General features: G+C 50.2%; 1 protein-coding gene across 7 annotated transcripts in view; it reads right to left on the reverse strand.

The window, feature by feature from the left end:
- Nucleotides 1–821: 821 nt before the first annotated feature.
- SMARCA4 (SWI/SNF related BAF chromatin remodeling complex subunit ATPase 4) overlaps nucleotides 822–13,633 on the reverse strand; it is a 93,180-nt gene continuing 80,368 nt past the window's right edge. For 5 of the 7 annotated variants that reach the window (XM_077859922.1, XM_077859916.1, XM_077859920.1 and 2 more), the window contains 5 exons: nucleotides 5,532–5,640; nucleotides 5,053–5,154; nucleotides 3,079–3,211; nucleotides 2,803–2,945; nucleotides 822–1,324 (listed from right to left, as the gene is read on the reverse strand). In XM_077859922.1, coding sequence (XP_077716048.1) covers nucleotides 1,292–1,324; nucleotides 2,803–2,945; nucleotides 3,079–3,211; nucleotides 5,053–5,154; nucleotides 5,532–5,640 — 520 coding nt within the window. In that variant the 3' untranslated portion in view covers nucleotides 822–1,291. The remainder of the gene's footprint in view (nucleotides 1,325–2,802; nucleotides 2,946–3,078; nucleotides 3,212–5,052; nucleotides 5,155–5,531; nucleotides 5,641–13,633) is intronic. The other 2 variants (XM_077859917.1, XM_077859921.1) reach the window with 1 other exon arrangement.

Genomic DNA, 13,633 nt, shown 5'->3' on the forward strand with positions numbered 1-13,633 from the left:
CCTGATACGGGACTAGATCCTGGGACTCCAGGGTCACACCCTGAGCCAAAGGCACACGCTCAACCACTGAGCCACCCAGGCGTCCCAAGCAGCAACTCTTAAAATAAGAAAGCATAGTGATTACCAACTAAGCTCCCTGTGGTGGAGGTAGGGGTGAGAGGGAAGTGGGGGCAGACTCAGAATTCCGAGTTGCTATAATCTATTATTTAAAATGTCCGTTTTGAACAATAACATAATATTGCAAGGCATGCCAAGAAACAAATGTGACTGACATTGAGGGAAAAAGTAGTCAACAGACTCTTTCTCTGAGAGGGTCCAGATATTGGACTTCAAAGCAGCTGTTATACATATGTTGGAAGAACTAAAGGGAACAGTGTTTGGAGAATTAAAGGGAAGTCACGAAGGAAAGAGCTTAATGAACAGACATGGATTATAGAGAACTCAATGTACGTTCTGGACTTGGAAGCTCCCTTTGATCATCTGGGCTCCCACAGTGCCCTGGGCTTCCCAGGCCACGATACTGACCTCTGTGTAGCACCTGCCTGTTTATATGACTGTCTCTGCGCCCCCACCTCAGCTGCAGGCAGGGAAGAGACTGAGTTGCTTGCTCCCTGTCTGATGGTGGAGGATGGCAGTGGCACCTGGCAGGGCCAAGAGTCTGCGCTGGTGTGAGGACTGGGCCAGTTGTTTCCCTCTGCCTGGGCCTCAGTGTCCTCCCCTGAAATGGACCCCATGGGACATGGTGACGGGAGGAGGACTGGGCCCCCAAGGCCTTTGCAACCTAGTAGGGAGATAGGAATGAGTCCACGAGGAGGCAAGGCCAGGAGTTTTGTTGTCTGTTTAATTTATTACTGTTTGACATCCAGTGACACTGACATACCCCCGCCGGGCCTGCGGACCCCGGCCCCGGCGAGTCTGACCTGTCCCATAAAATACAGTACGAGGGGTGGACGGCTACACACGTGCATCCACGGCTGAAACTACAGTGACTCCCAACTGCGGCCGCAACAGTACTGCCGGGAAAGGAAAGACAAGCAGGTGTCGCGTGTTCCCCGAGTCATATAATTCTTGTTTTCAACAGTTAATGCTGTTACAAACGCTACTGATGCCAGGACAGGGCCAGACACAAACAGTCCTACATCTTCTCTGCCGTATAAATATGGAAGATTTTCGTTTATACAGTTTACCCCAAGTCTGAAACTACATCTCCTGCTACCCGTTACTGCTAAGGGCTACGCCGCCTCGGCTCTGGAACCAAGGGCCCGGGGTCGAGACTCTGGAATGTTGGGACTCAGTCTTCCTCGCTGCCACTTCCTGAGCGGTCCTGGAGGGGGGACAGGAGGAGAGAGCATGATCAGCCCCACCGTCAAGGGCATCCCACTGATGCCTACCTGGGCACTAAGTATGTTTGTTAACTGAGCTGCTTCCACCGGGTGTGAGCAGGTGGCAGAGGGGCACCTTGAGGCCGGTGGTAGAGCAACCTTTGGCTTCACCCCTGGTGTCATAGCCAAACCCCCAACGTCTTTTTTTCTCCTGAGGACTGGCCTCTGGTGCCCACACTGACTCTTCCTTGTCTGGGAGACTCGTTGGGCCCTCTCTGCTTCCTCCCACCACTGCACACCTGTCCTTGTGCCCCTGACCTGTGGCTTCAATACCACCTTGGTTATTCCTTTGTAAAACATTTGTTCCTCTGTACAAGTATTTTAAATAACTTGGTAAGGGCCACAAAATGCTCTGCTGAATCTGGACTGGGCAAATGGGGAGCTTTACAGCCGAGACTCGACTCTCCAGAAACACAGGCCACCTCTCTGTAGTCAGGACATCAGTAATGTCCTCATCAGGGTCTACAGTCAGGTTTGTTTCGAGGTAGTGGATTTTGTTCTTATTGCAAATGTCAGTATGAGAAAAACAGCAATGATGAAATTGCACTCAATGAGTTTTGCTGGGAGGCAGGCCCCAGGAAATCTCCTTGGCCTCCTTGATTTCTAGGAGTGGAAACTGAGACTCTGAAGTAGTGAAATGCCCAGGTCCCACAGTAGGGAAGGGCCGAGCACCCAGGCCCCAGCCAGAGGGCAAAGCTTAATAAAATCCAGCAAGTGGGTCTGCTCTAACCCCCATCCCCGCCCACACCACTGCCAACTGTGGGCTTGCTGCTCGTGCAGCTCCCCGCTGGTGTGCAGGGAGTGCGGCCTGCTCCAAGGGAGACGCAACACCCAGATTCCACTCATGGCACCGTTCACGGGACCTGTTCCACACCGTTTTTGATTTCAGAGCATGGGATTTTTGTTTCTGTTTTTATCTACTACCACTGTTTGGAAATCCTCCTACAGAGGTCAGAGCAGAGCCATGAGCAGAGGCCTGGGGGGTTGGTGAACCACATGTGTCACACAGGGTGAAGGCATCATGAGAGCCTCAGCTACACAGAGTGCTGTGTCTGCTCAGGGAAGACACATGGGGGACTGTCTGGTAGCGTCTTCCATCCCAGTGCCTCCTGACCCCACCCTCGATACAGACCCAGCCCTGCTGGCCTCTGCATGGTGGCCCTGGTGTTATGGAAAGCCAGCTCTGCCCACCAACAGTAAGAGCACCAGTTCCATTAGGGTCACACAGACTTGGTCTTGAGTTATGTGGCATGTTCCACCCTGAGCCTCAGTTTCCCCCTCTGTGGAGTGGGGTGTTAGAGCATTTATCCTCCCAACGCTGTGACAGAAGATTTAAGACCTGGCAAGGGGGACAGACCTCCAAAGACCCAAATGCCACTGGCTACCTGCTCCTGCCTGCACCAGGGCCCTGGGTGCTCACCTCCTCCTGCTCCTCCTCACTGTCATCATCGCTCACCACCGGCTTGGCTCGCGAACCGCGGCTCGGCCGCCGCCGGCTCCCCTTCAGCCGGTCCTGTGCCTTCTCTTTCCGGCCGAGCTTGATCTTCACTTTGACCGAGCGGGCTGGGGTGGGGACCGGAGAGTGGGGGAAAAAGACACACATGAGCTTGGGAGAGCATGGCAAGCCGAGTCGGGGTGGCTGGGAGCTGCCTGGCTGTGAGGTTGGTCTGCCCAACCACCCATCGTTGGGACTCACACTCAGACTCAGAGCCTTCTTCCTCGCCCTCTTCCTCTTCCTCGCTCTCCTCGCCCTCACTGTCATCCTCTTTCTCAATTTTCTGCCGCACGCTGGTGAAGACCGACTGTAGGACGATTGAGTCTTCATAGATCTGGAAGGAGACACGTGGGGTTTGAGTGGGCTGGGGCCCGATGGGGGCCACTGGCCCTGCCCTCTGGCCACGACAGCCTATGCAGGGCAGAGGGTCCTCTGTAACCCTTTCCCAATTGGGGCCTGGGACGTGAGACTCAGAGAAAAGCATGGCTGTGTTAATTTAGGAATGACTACCAGTTCCTCCCTCCCTTTGAAGGATCCCAGTGAGCATATGCTTCTAAGGGCTCTGAGAAGGTCTGCAGTAATGCTGGAAATGCATGTCCTTTGTTTAAGGCAGCATTTCCCTCAAATTTAGGACTGTAAAATCTCTTTTCCGTGTAGCATCTACCCTAAGCACAGTCAGGAAAAGTTTGCTAAGTTGCAGTAATGTATGTGTTAATTTCATTGCAGGAAAGGACACATCCACAGGATTCCTTTTAAGGAAGTCCTAGTGAATTCAAAGTAAAATTCAAACACACCCACCAGATTGCTCACAGGTCATCTTGGATGGGTTAGACGGAGTTTATTTTCGCTAATCTGCTTATTGTTCTTTCTGCATCTTTTAGTAAGGAATACGTTGCTTTTATAATTGACAAAATATTCCAAGTGGTTGAGAATTCTATTGTTTTTTTTTTCTTTTTTCTATTGTTTTTTTAAAGACTTTTTAAAAAATTATTTATTTATTTGTTTGTTTATTTATTTATTTATTTATGATAGTCATACAGAGAGAGAGAGAGAGAGAGGCAGAGACACAGGCAGAGGGAGAAGCAGGCTCCATGCACAGGGAGCCCGACGTGGGATTCGATCCCGGGTCTCCAGGATCGCGCCCTGGGCCAAAGGCAGGCGCCAAACCGCTGCGCCACCCAGGGATCCCCTAAAGACTTTTTATTTATTTATTCATGAGAAACACACAGAGACAAAGAGGCACAGACAGAGGCAGAGGGAGAAGCAGGCTCCACGCAGGGAGCCCGACATGGGACTTGATCCCGGGTCCCCAGGATCATGCCCTGGGCCGAAGGCGGCGCTAAACCGCTGAGCCATCCAGAATGCCCTGGGAATTCTATTTTAATCAATTTATTGTTTTCGTTTGTTTTTTATTTTTTAAAAGTCTTTTTATTTTTAAAGATTGTATTTATTTATGCATGAGAGACACACAGAGAGAGAGGCATAGACATAGGCAGAGGGAGAAGCCGGCTCCTCACAGGGAGCCAGATGCAGGGCTTAATCCCTGGACCTGGGATCATGACCTGAGCCAAAGGCAGAGGCTCAACCACTGAGCCACCTGGGTGTTTCCTTGTTTGTTTTTTAAAAGGAGAAAGATTTATTCGATCTGAAGAGAAACCAGAGTATTATTTGTTTTTTAAAGTAGGCTCCATGCCCAGCATCGAGCCCAACATGGGGCTTGAACTCATGACCTGAGGGATCAACAAACACCCAAAATGGGGCTTGAACTCATGACCTGAGGGATCAACAAACACCTGAGCTCAGATCAAGAGTTGGACGCTCAACTGAGAAACCCAGGCACCCCTTAATCAGTAAATTTTATTTATTTATTCTTTAAAGATTTTATTTATTTATTCATGAGAGACAGAGAGAGAGAGAGACAGAGAGACAGAGAGAGAGGCAAAGACACAGGCAGAGGGAGAAGCAGGCTCCATGCAGGAAGCCTGACGTGGGACTCGATCCCAGGACTCCAGGATCACACCCTGGGCTGAAGGCAGACGCTTATCTGCTGAGCCATCCAGGGATCCCCTTATCCAGTCAATTTAAAACAGAGCAAGGGGCATGCTTAATTGGAGCCCAGCTGCAAAGACAGCAAAAATTAGGAGTGGGTGCCCTCCAACCCAGGTGCCTCCTCACCAGGGAGCCCTCCAGGTTGAAGGTCTGAGCATTCTGGCACAGCAGCATGACGTCCTTCTCCAGGTCATTGAGGCTGCGGTACTTGTGGTTGCGGATGCGTTCCTGTGGGTGATGGGAGAGGCAGCCTTAGCTTGGGAATTTGCCTTGTGCCCAGGGACCTTGAGGCCAGGAATCCCTTTGCCTCATAAGGTCATGGGCCCAGTCTTTTGGGTGCTTCTGTAGACTTGGAAGCCTGGGCCCACTGAACACAAGAGCTGCACTGCTGAAGCTTAGGCCATGGATAACCCTGAAGGAGCTCTGAGGAATCCCAAGAGCCTGTGACTAGGATCCCGGCCAGACAGCCCAGGCTCTGCTCAGTCTGCTCTGTGGTCATCTTTCCCATGCACCCCGGGGGGGCCCATATTGGGGAGGTACTGGGTCAGATTCCCCAAACATCCCTGTAGAGAATCCCCACTTCCCACATCTTATGCCAGGGTTACCTTTATCTTCTTGAAGTCCACAGGCTTGCGGATGAGCTCGTAATACTCGGGCAGCTCCTTGCGGGAGGGCAGCTGGATGAACACCTCGCTGAGCTGACGTCCACTACTACTGCAAGGTGGGACACAGTGGGCGTCACTCACAGGCCCTGCCTGCTGGGGGAGCCCCCACTTGGCCACCACCCATTGCTTGAGGAATGAGAAATTCAAAGCACTTTGGAGTTATTTCCTGTACATGTACTGTCTTGTGAGTTCTGGAACATTCTTGAGAGGAAAACATGCAAAGAGAGGCCAGGAATGCATTTGAACGCAGGCTCTGCCCTCATCCAACCTCCAAAGCCCCTGGAGGAAACATTGCCAAATGCTGTGCAATAGAAGCCTTGGCACTCCAAAGAGGTAGAATCATGATTACACCTATGTACTTTGCAAAAATCAGTTTGCTTATGGTGGTTGGGAGCAGTAAGTACCAGTTCTCAAAGAGAGACCAGTTTTTGCAAGTTTTGCAAGCATGTCTCTCATAGGCAGCACTTAGGAGCAGTGAACTTCAGAGAATTTGGCAAAACCCGTGGAGGAGAAATGCCCCCTGGAAAGACCCTAGCGGAAGACCTGAGCGGTTTTCTAGTTCTTGCAATTGGGAAAGTACTGGTTTTTCACGAGGGAGCAGAGAAAAGACACTGTGAGCAACCCTGAGATGTGGCAGGGTCTTAAGTGTTGTCTCCTGGGCCTCACATATGCAGGTGCCGTGCACTTGGCCACCAGGCTGTGCCACGTCCAGGTCTGGATCTGTCTGGGGCCAGGAGCTCGAAGGGACATCACTCCTCAGGCCTCCCTGAGGAGAGAGTGAGCAGGCACTTCAAGGACTGACAGACAGGAGAAGACTACTCTTATGAGTACAGTCTCTCTTTTTGGAGACTGGAGACAGGGACCTGGCCCCAGGGGTCCAGGCTGCCGGTGAGCTGGTCAAGGCCCTGCTCCAAGGCTTGACTACAGGTGGCTTGCCCTCCCTTATCTGTGACCAGCTGGATACAACATGGGGCACGATGTGGCTGAAAACACAAGCTGGAAGGAAGGGGGAGGCTGACACCCCCACTTCACACTGGGAAAAAAGGCTGGAAGGCAGAGGCCCGAGGTGGGCTGTGTCTGGGCAGGAACATGTGTATCAAGTATCCAGCACACAGAAGGACTGAATGGTGGTATCTGTCTAAAGCAAGCAAGGTGCAGGACCAGATTCCAGCTCCTGTCTGTCAGGCTTGCATCTCAGGAGACCCCAGCTGTGGGAAGGGGCCCAGGGGTCTCGCAATGCACAGGAAGCACAAACAGGCAAAAAGCTTCTGGGATCCCAGCCGGGAGCAGCCTCGGGGAGGCAGTCCTAGCAAAGCTGCTCCTTAATGCAATCGTGACATTGGGAGCATCCAGCATCCAGCCAAAACCCAAAATGCCCTCCCTGGAGTAGCAGGCTTCCCTCCTCTCTGGGAATAGGCTGGTGGGCGGTTTGGCCAAAGACAACTAGAGCTTGTTTACATGAACTCTGAAAACGAGAATTGGTAGCAGAAGGCACTGGACGTTCTACCTGGGACAGGCAGACCTGAGCCGCAAGCCACCACTCACCAACCTCCATGTCCTACTGCCCCCCAACCTTCTCGGAGCTCCCCCTTCTCATCTTGACAGCACTATCATGATACTTTTGACCATGATGCACAGTGGAGGTCACATCTTTCACTCTGATCCAGGACATATACCTACAACCGTAAAGTACTAGAAGTTTCCCTGCACAGGGGTCTCCCTTGCTAAGTAAGATGAACCGTTTTCTCCACTATTTCACTTTTTAGAAATGCCAGCTGAGCCACTAAATTCATTTTGCTGCTCACTAATGGGTGTGGAGTGTGCTCTGCACAGTGCTAAGACTGGGCTCTCCAGGTCACACATTCTTGTGCTCCTCTGTGGCATCCATGAAGGGCCCGGCCCTCGAGGGAGCTCACAAAGTGGAACACTAGTACTGGAATAAAGTGGAAAGTTTTGTAATAAAACTCACTCACCTCCATCAGTCTAAAACTGTGGCAGACATGAAAGAATGGAAAGCAACGGGGTCCCTCTTACAAAACTTTGGAATAGTGGCATCATTGAGGAATACAGACCTATGTGGTCACTCTATGCCTGACTTCACTGGTGCAATGAGCTCTGAGCATGGATGGCCTGGAACCGGGTGCACGTGATGGAGGGACAGGGCACCAAGACGATGGCGGACTTTTAGAGCCACCTTTCTCAGACAGCAAATCCACTGCCATAAAGTTTTAGTTGCCAACATGCCGAGATGTCACTTTTAATCCTTGGAAGTCCTCTGGAAACCCCACCCCACCCCACCACCAGGCGCTGCTGCAGCAGGCTTGGGGCCTAGAGCCTTCCAGGCTTGCTCACCAGCCCTCCTCACCTCTGTGGACTTAGAGGTGGACAAGTCACAGCTGCCTACCTCACAGGGAATAAAACAGAGTCTCTCTGGTGGCAGCTTGGCCCTCCAGGACGGGCTTCCCTGGTGTCTGACATCAGCATCCCTCTCTCCTACTTCCTCAGAATCATCAAAGCCACTGCTCCTCGGGAAGCCCAGCTGCAGCCCTCACATCGCCTCAGAGCAAATGTCAGCTCCCCCTAAGTTCCCTGAAACCCTCACTCCCCGCCCCTCACAGAGAGTAATCATAAGAATGTGATGAAAGATAAAGGCATGGATTTTCAGTGCTCAGCTCCTTGAGGTAGGCCAGGCCTCTTCTTGAACTTGATGTTATGGGGTCATGCACGGTCAGCTCCCAGGTTTGACCTCCTCCTTCATCCCTGTAGGCACATGCAGCACCAGCTCACTCAAGAGCTGCCTTATGCCCTGTGGTGGGCACATGCCACACGGTTCGCTTGTCCATTTTCTGCTGACTGGTACCCAGGTGTGCTGGTCTTGAGTATCATGAAGCAAGTGGCCGCAGATGCTCACGTCCAACTGTTGGCTTGCACTTCTTTTGGGAACACGCCTGGAGGTGAAAATGCTGGAAAGCATGGCAGGGGCGCTCAGCTTCAGTAGCCGCTGAGCCCCTGCTTACGCTTCTGCCATTGGATGGGCTCTTCTCATCCTATCAGCTTCACTTGCTGTCACTCCTTGTCGGTGTAGCTGTTCTACAATCTGGGTACAAACTGGTATCTCCTTGTGATTTTAATTCACAATTCCTTGATAAGCAGTGAAACGTGACACCCTTTCATAGATGGAATGGCCACCTGATGACCTCTTTTAGGCAGTATCCATTCACATCTTTATCCTCCCTCAGACAGTCCTTCGTTGGATGTGTTTATTATAAATGCCTTTTCCAGTCTATGGCATGTCTTCTTACTTTCTTGATGGTGTCTTTGGGTGATAAGATCTTAGTTGTAATCAAATTCCAATTTACCGATATTGCCTTTTATACTTGCTGTTTCTCCTGTCTTGTCACAGAGGCATTTTCTTCTAGAAAGGTTGACAATTCAACTTCTTTATATTATTAGATATGAAGCCAGTCACCTAGACTGGTGTCTGTCCATGGCAGCTGCCAATTTTCCTACCAGAGCCCATGTGGCTGTGTCTTTACTGAACCAGAACACAAGCCCCAAGGACAGAGACCTTGCCTGTTTTATTTTCTGCTCTCTCTCTGGCACCTGGTACACCATAGGTGCTCAATAAACATTTGCTGATTGAAGGAAGAAAGAGCTCAGGGTGAAAGTTTCAGGGTCGAGGAACAGGGTTCAAACTTGGGTGTCACAAAGGTCATCTCTGAATAAGGGTGCCTCACTGCCCTCAACACTGCATGGTTGTTTATACACGACCCTGTTCCAGAAAAGACTGGCAGCAACTACCAGGAAACCCCCTGCCCTAAGAGAGCACTGCTGTGTGCCCATATCTGCCTCCTGTCTTAGGAGACTTGCTCTGAAGAAGCTTCTGCAGGCAGAGTGGTCTGGAACTGTCTCTGTCCTGGCTTTGTGTCTGGCTGCCCTGGCAGAAGTGGGGATGGAAGTAAAGGAGTTTGAGAAAATCCTGAGGCTGTGAGGAACAGACCTGTGACCTCCATTCAGACTGAAGCCTGGGCTGTCACCCGGTTTGGCAATAAGGGCAACAGCAGCCACTGCCACGCATGTGTGTGACAAAGAGAATGATGAGGATGCTACTCTCCTGCCTCCAGACGCCAGCTCCCAGAGCAGGGATTTCTTTCTACCTTGTTCACTGCCCTGTCTCCATTATAGTAAGACAGGAGACAGTTGGGACCCAGAGTGGTCAAGCCCTTTGCCTGAAGGCCCAATTCCTCCCAAGTCTAGCCCGGTGAGCACTTCTTGCTGAATGAAGTCTGTGGCACAAGTCTAACTCTGTGGGGGTAGGACCTGGTCTAGTTTCACAAGCCCCTCTTGGAGCCTGAAGAGCCCTGGTAAAGACCCTTATTATTCAGCCCACCCAGATGGTGTCTGCCTCCCTATGGAAATGGGCCCTCCCCTCTGCCAACTCAGGGCTTTGGTGGTACTGCCCAACACTGAGTCCCCACCTCTCCCCCAAGACTTGCACGGTACCAAGTGCTGTACCTTCACCCATCTGGTCCCTGGTGAGGGGTCCAGGCAAAGGCCTGGGACACAAGCTAGCTAATCAGAGCCCTTCCCGTGACTTGCTATCGGGAGCTGAGGAAGGAGAGGCTTTCTTCTTGGGGTGGGAAGTCTTCAGGACAGAGGGAGCCTAGAGTGGTGGCAGCCATGGGTCACTGTAAGGGGTAAGGGGAGAGCTGATAGCTCTAGGTCCTAAAAGCTAGTTTCTTCCTTCCCTTTCCCTTTCCTTTCCCTTCCTTTCCCTTCCTTTCCTTCCCCTTTCCCTTCCCTTCCTTTCCTTCCCCTTTCCTTCCTTTCCTTTCCTTCCCCTTTCCCTTCCTTCCCTTCCCTTCCCCTTTCCCTTTCTTTCCTCCTTTCCTTTCTTTCTTTTCTTTTTCTTTCTTTCTTTTGCTCTTTCTCTCTCTTTCTTTCCTTTTTCTTTCTTTCTCTTTCTCCTTCCTTCCTTCCTTCCTTCCTTCCTTCCTTCCATCCTTCCAGATTTTATTAATTTATTCATGAGAGACACACAGAGAGAGGCAGAGCCATAGGCAGAAGGAGAAGCAGGCTCCCTGAGGAGAACCTCAGGGACTTGATCCCAGGATCACAACCTGAGCCAAAGGCAGATGCTCAACCACTGAGCCACCCAGGCATCCCCCAAAAGCTAGTCTTCATTAACTCCTCTATGGCCTTCCAGTGAAGGGAATCCCTAGACATGAAGATCTTAGAACTGACTTCTTGACACGCAGAGCCCCAAATTCCAAATGTGCCTTCAATGTGTCCTTAAAACAAAATTACAACATGCAGAGGAAGAATCAAGAGAATCACAATAGACCAAGAGCCCCCCAAATGGGACAAAACCACAAAGTCTCTACATTGAAGAGGTCATCCACCCAGGTCCCTTTCCAACAGATGGAGAAACCACAGAGGCAATGAGAGCTGGCAGGCAGGCAGGGCTTGATCACAGGTCACCCCCTACAACCAACTCAGGGATCCCTCCCACCCTTTCTCATATGTTACATGAAATCAAGGGTCAGCAAACTTTTTCTGTAACCTGTGTAAATCTTTCAGGTTTTGTGGGCCATCCCATCTCTGTCACAACTACTCAACTCTGCCACGGTTGCACAGAAGTAGCCACAGACAAGACACAGAAAAGTGAGCTTTGGGTATTCCTATAAAACTTTTTTATAAACAATGAAAAGTGAATTCCTACAATTTCACGTCAATGGAATGTTATTATTCTTCTGATTTTTCTAAAATCTTCTTCAAAGAAAAATCTTAATTCACAGGTGATACACATACAGCCAGCGGGCCAGATTTATTCTTTTGCTGGTTCACCGTTGATATGAATTCTAAAAACAACAGAATGACTGTCCATATCGGGGAAGGCAACATACTGCCTGGTGTCCTCATGTTCTCATCCTCTGACCAGTGCAGACATGCAAGTAGATCAGAGCATTATTCCTTTGCCCTCAGGTAGGCACAAGCAATCAATTGAAGGTGGTACATAGGACATATACTATGAGCCAAGTATGGAGGGGGTCCCAGTCTGCCAGGAAGGACTGTCTCTTAGCCCTGCTTTCCTTCCTAGAGTCCAGTTCAGTTCACCTTCCCATGACATCGATCAGTGATAACACCAAGCCCCGGGACCATGTTCACTTTCGACCCTTGATCAGTGAACTGAGCCTACAAGGTCCTGGATACAAGTGGCTCAGGAGTTTCAAAACTGATTTAACTGCAAACTATCTGAAACAGAATCTCAGAAGGTTTTTCATAGATAAAATTTGAAAGTGAAATAATGAAACCTTCTTTTCTTTTACTTAATTCTTTTGCTTAATTAGTACACAATTACTTTCTAGGTTCAATTTTTTGACGTGTTATAAAATCATGGAAAATTTGAACATCAGACAAGTGAGAAATCTGATGCACTTAGTTACAAATTCTTTATGAAGAGCCTCTATCTGCCAAAAGGGCAATCCCTGTGTTAGGCTAGCTGTTGGCACCTACTTTGCATGTCCGCACAGCTTCCCCAAGCAGACCATGAATGTTACAAGGCCTTGCACCATGCCCTGCGGTGGCAAGAGCTCAGAAGCTGTGAGTGACGAGGACAAAGAGCTGGAAGCCCATGACCTGTTCATGGCACTGCAAAGAACATTTCTCGGGATGAGAGAAGGTGAAAACAATAGGCAAAGCCAGCCCAGCTCCCCCAGGAGCCATGGCCAGAGGCAGGTGGAACTGGTTATGAAAGTGTAGGGGGACTGGGGCCACCATCTGTGGGCCTGGGTCACTGGGGCCTTGAGAAGCGTGTTTCCTGACTGGAATGAGTCGTATTAGCAGCCTGCTGGTACTTCTGGGAGCCCCTGGAGTGCTGAGGGGCTCACAGCAATGGAAGCCCCAAAGCCCCCTCTGAAATGGAAGAGATCGCTGGATGACCCTACTGGAACCAAGGGTGCTGGGGTTTCTTGGTCCAGTGGGAGCTGAAAGACCCACCTCCACACCTGCCCGAGGCCCTCACACCCACTCTTCCTTCCCTAACTTTTAACATCAGTTAACTAACGTTTTTAACTAGTTTCACCTTGGAACTTTAACCTTTTAATTCTTTTAGCTAGCTGTCTTTTAGCTTTATTTTAAAATTACCTATTTTGTGGTTTCTCATTTATTTGACCTGGGACATTTTTATTCACCCTCTAGTTTGTTAGTTTTTTTTTTCCTTTTCCAGAGATTTTGAATTTTCCTTTTATAGGAAACTTCCTGTCTTACTTGTTGATTATCTTCTATTTTCGTGACCATTTCTTTATTGTTTTTCCTGCATACAGGAGCACACACTTGCTGAAATGCACAAGCACTTTAGAAGGATCTCATGCAGGACTGTGAGGAAGGTGGAGGGTGCAACTTGTTCACCCAAAATTTATTTCTGGGATCCGGTGTCTGTACCCGTCCTGTTTTGAGCTTATATGTAATTCTAGTTTTAAGACCGTTCCTAGACAGCCGTCCTGTTTTCTTTGGTGTGATCCAACTGCACTGTGGCAATACATCATCAGCAGGGAATGAAGTCTAAGGGTGGAACCGGCAGGATGACAAACAAGGCAGATGCAACTTCATCTAGCAAAGTTGGTGGTGGCCTCAGAACTGCACAACTCGACAAGGCTGCCGGGGCTAATCCTTCTGTGGCTTAGAGCCCCACTGGGCCCTCAGCCTGGCCTGCATCTACATCAGGTTGGCCTGGGCCTTAATGATGGGTATCAGCACTTTTCTTAAGACCTGTCACCTTGCTGTTTCTCAGGACAGGCTCTCGGCTGAGTGCCAAGCAGAAAATGCTGACTCTAGACCCAGACCCAGAGGGCTAGCTTCTCCTCTTGAAGTGGATCCAGTCTGAGGTTGGGCTCTAGAGGAAGGGCTGTACAGCTTTCCAATGGCTGAGGCTGGAGAATCCTGAGGCCTCTCTGATCCCCTCTGAAAGGGCTCCCAGGCTGCTCACCCTTTACTCTTTTCCCTCAAGGGGACTGGAGCCACTGGCAGTTAATTACCTTTCC

The sequence above is a fragment of the Canis aureus genome, chromosome 19 (genome assembly GCF_053574225.1).
Source record: "Canis aureus isolate CA01 chromosome 19, VMU_Caureus_v.1.0, whole genome shotgun sequence".
In the NCBI taxonomy this organism is placed as follows: domain Eukaryota; kingdom Metazoa; phylum Chordata; class Mammalia; order Carnivora; family Canidae; genus Canis; species Canis aureus.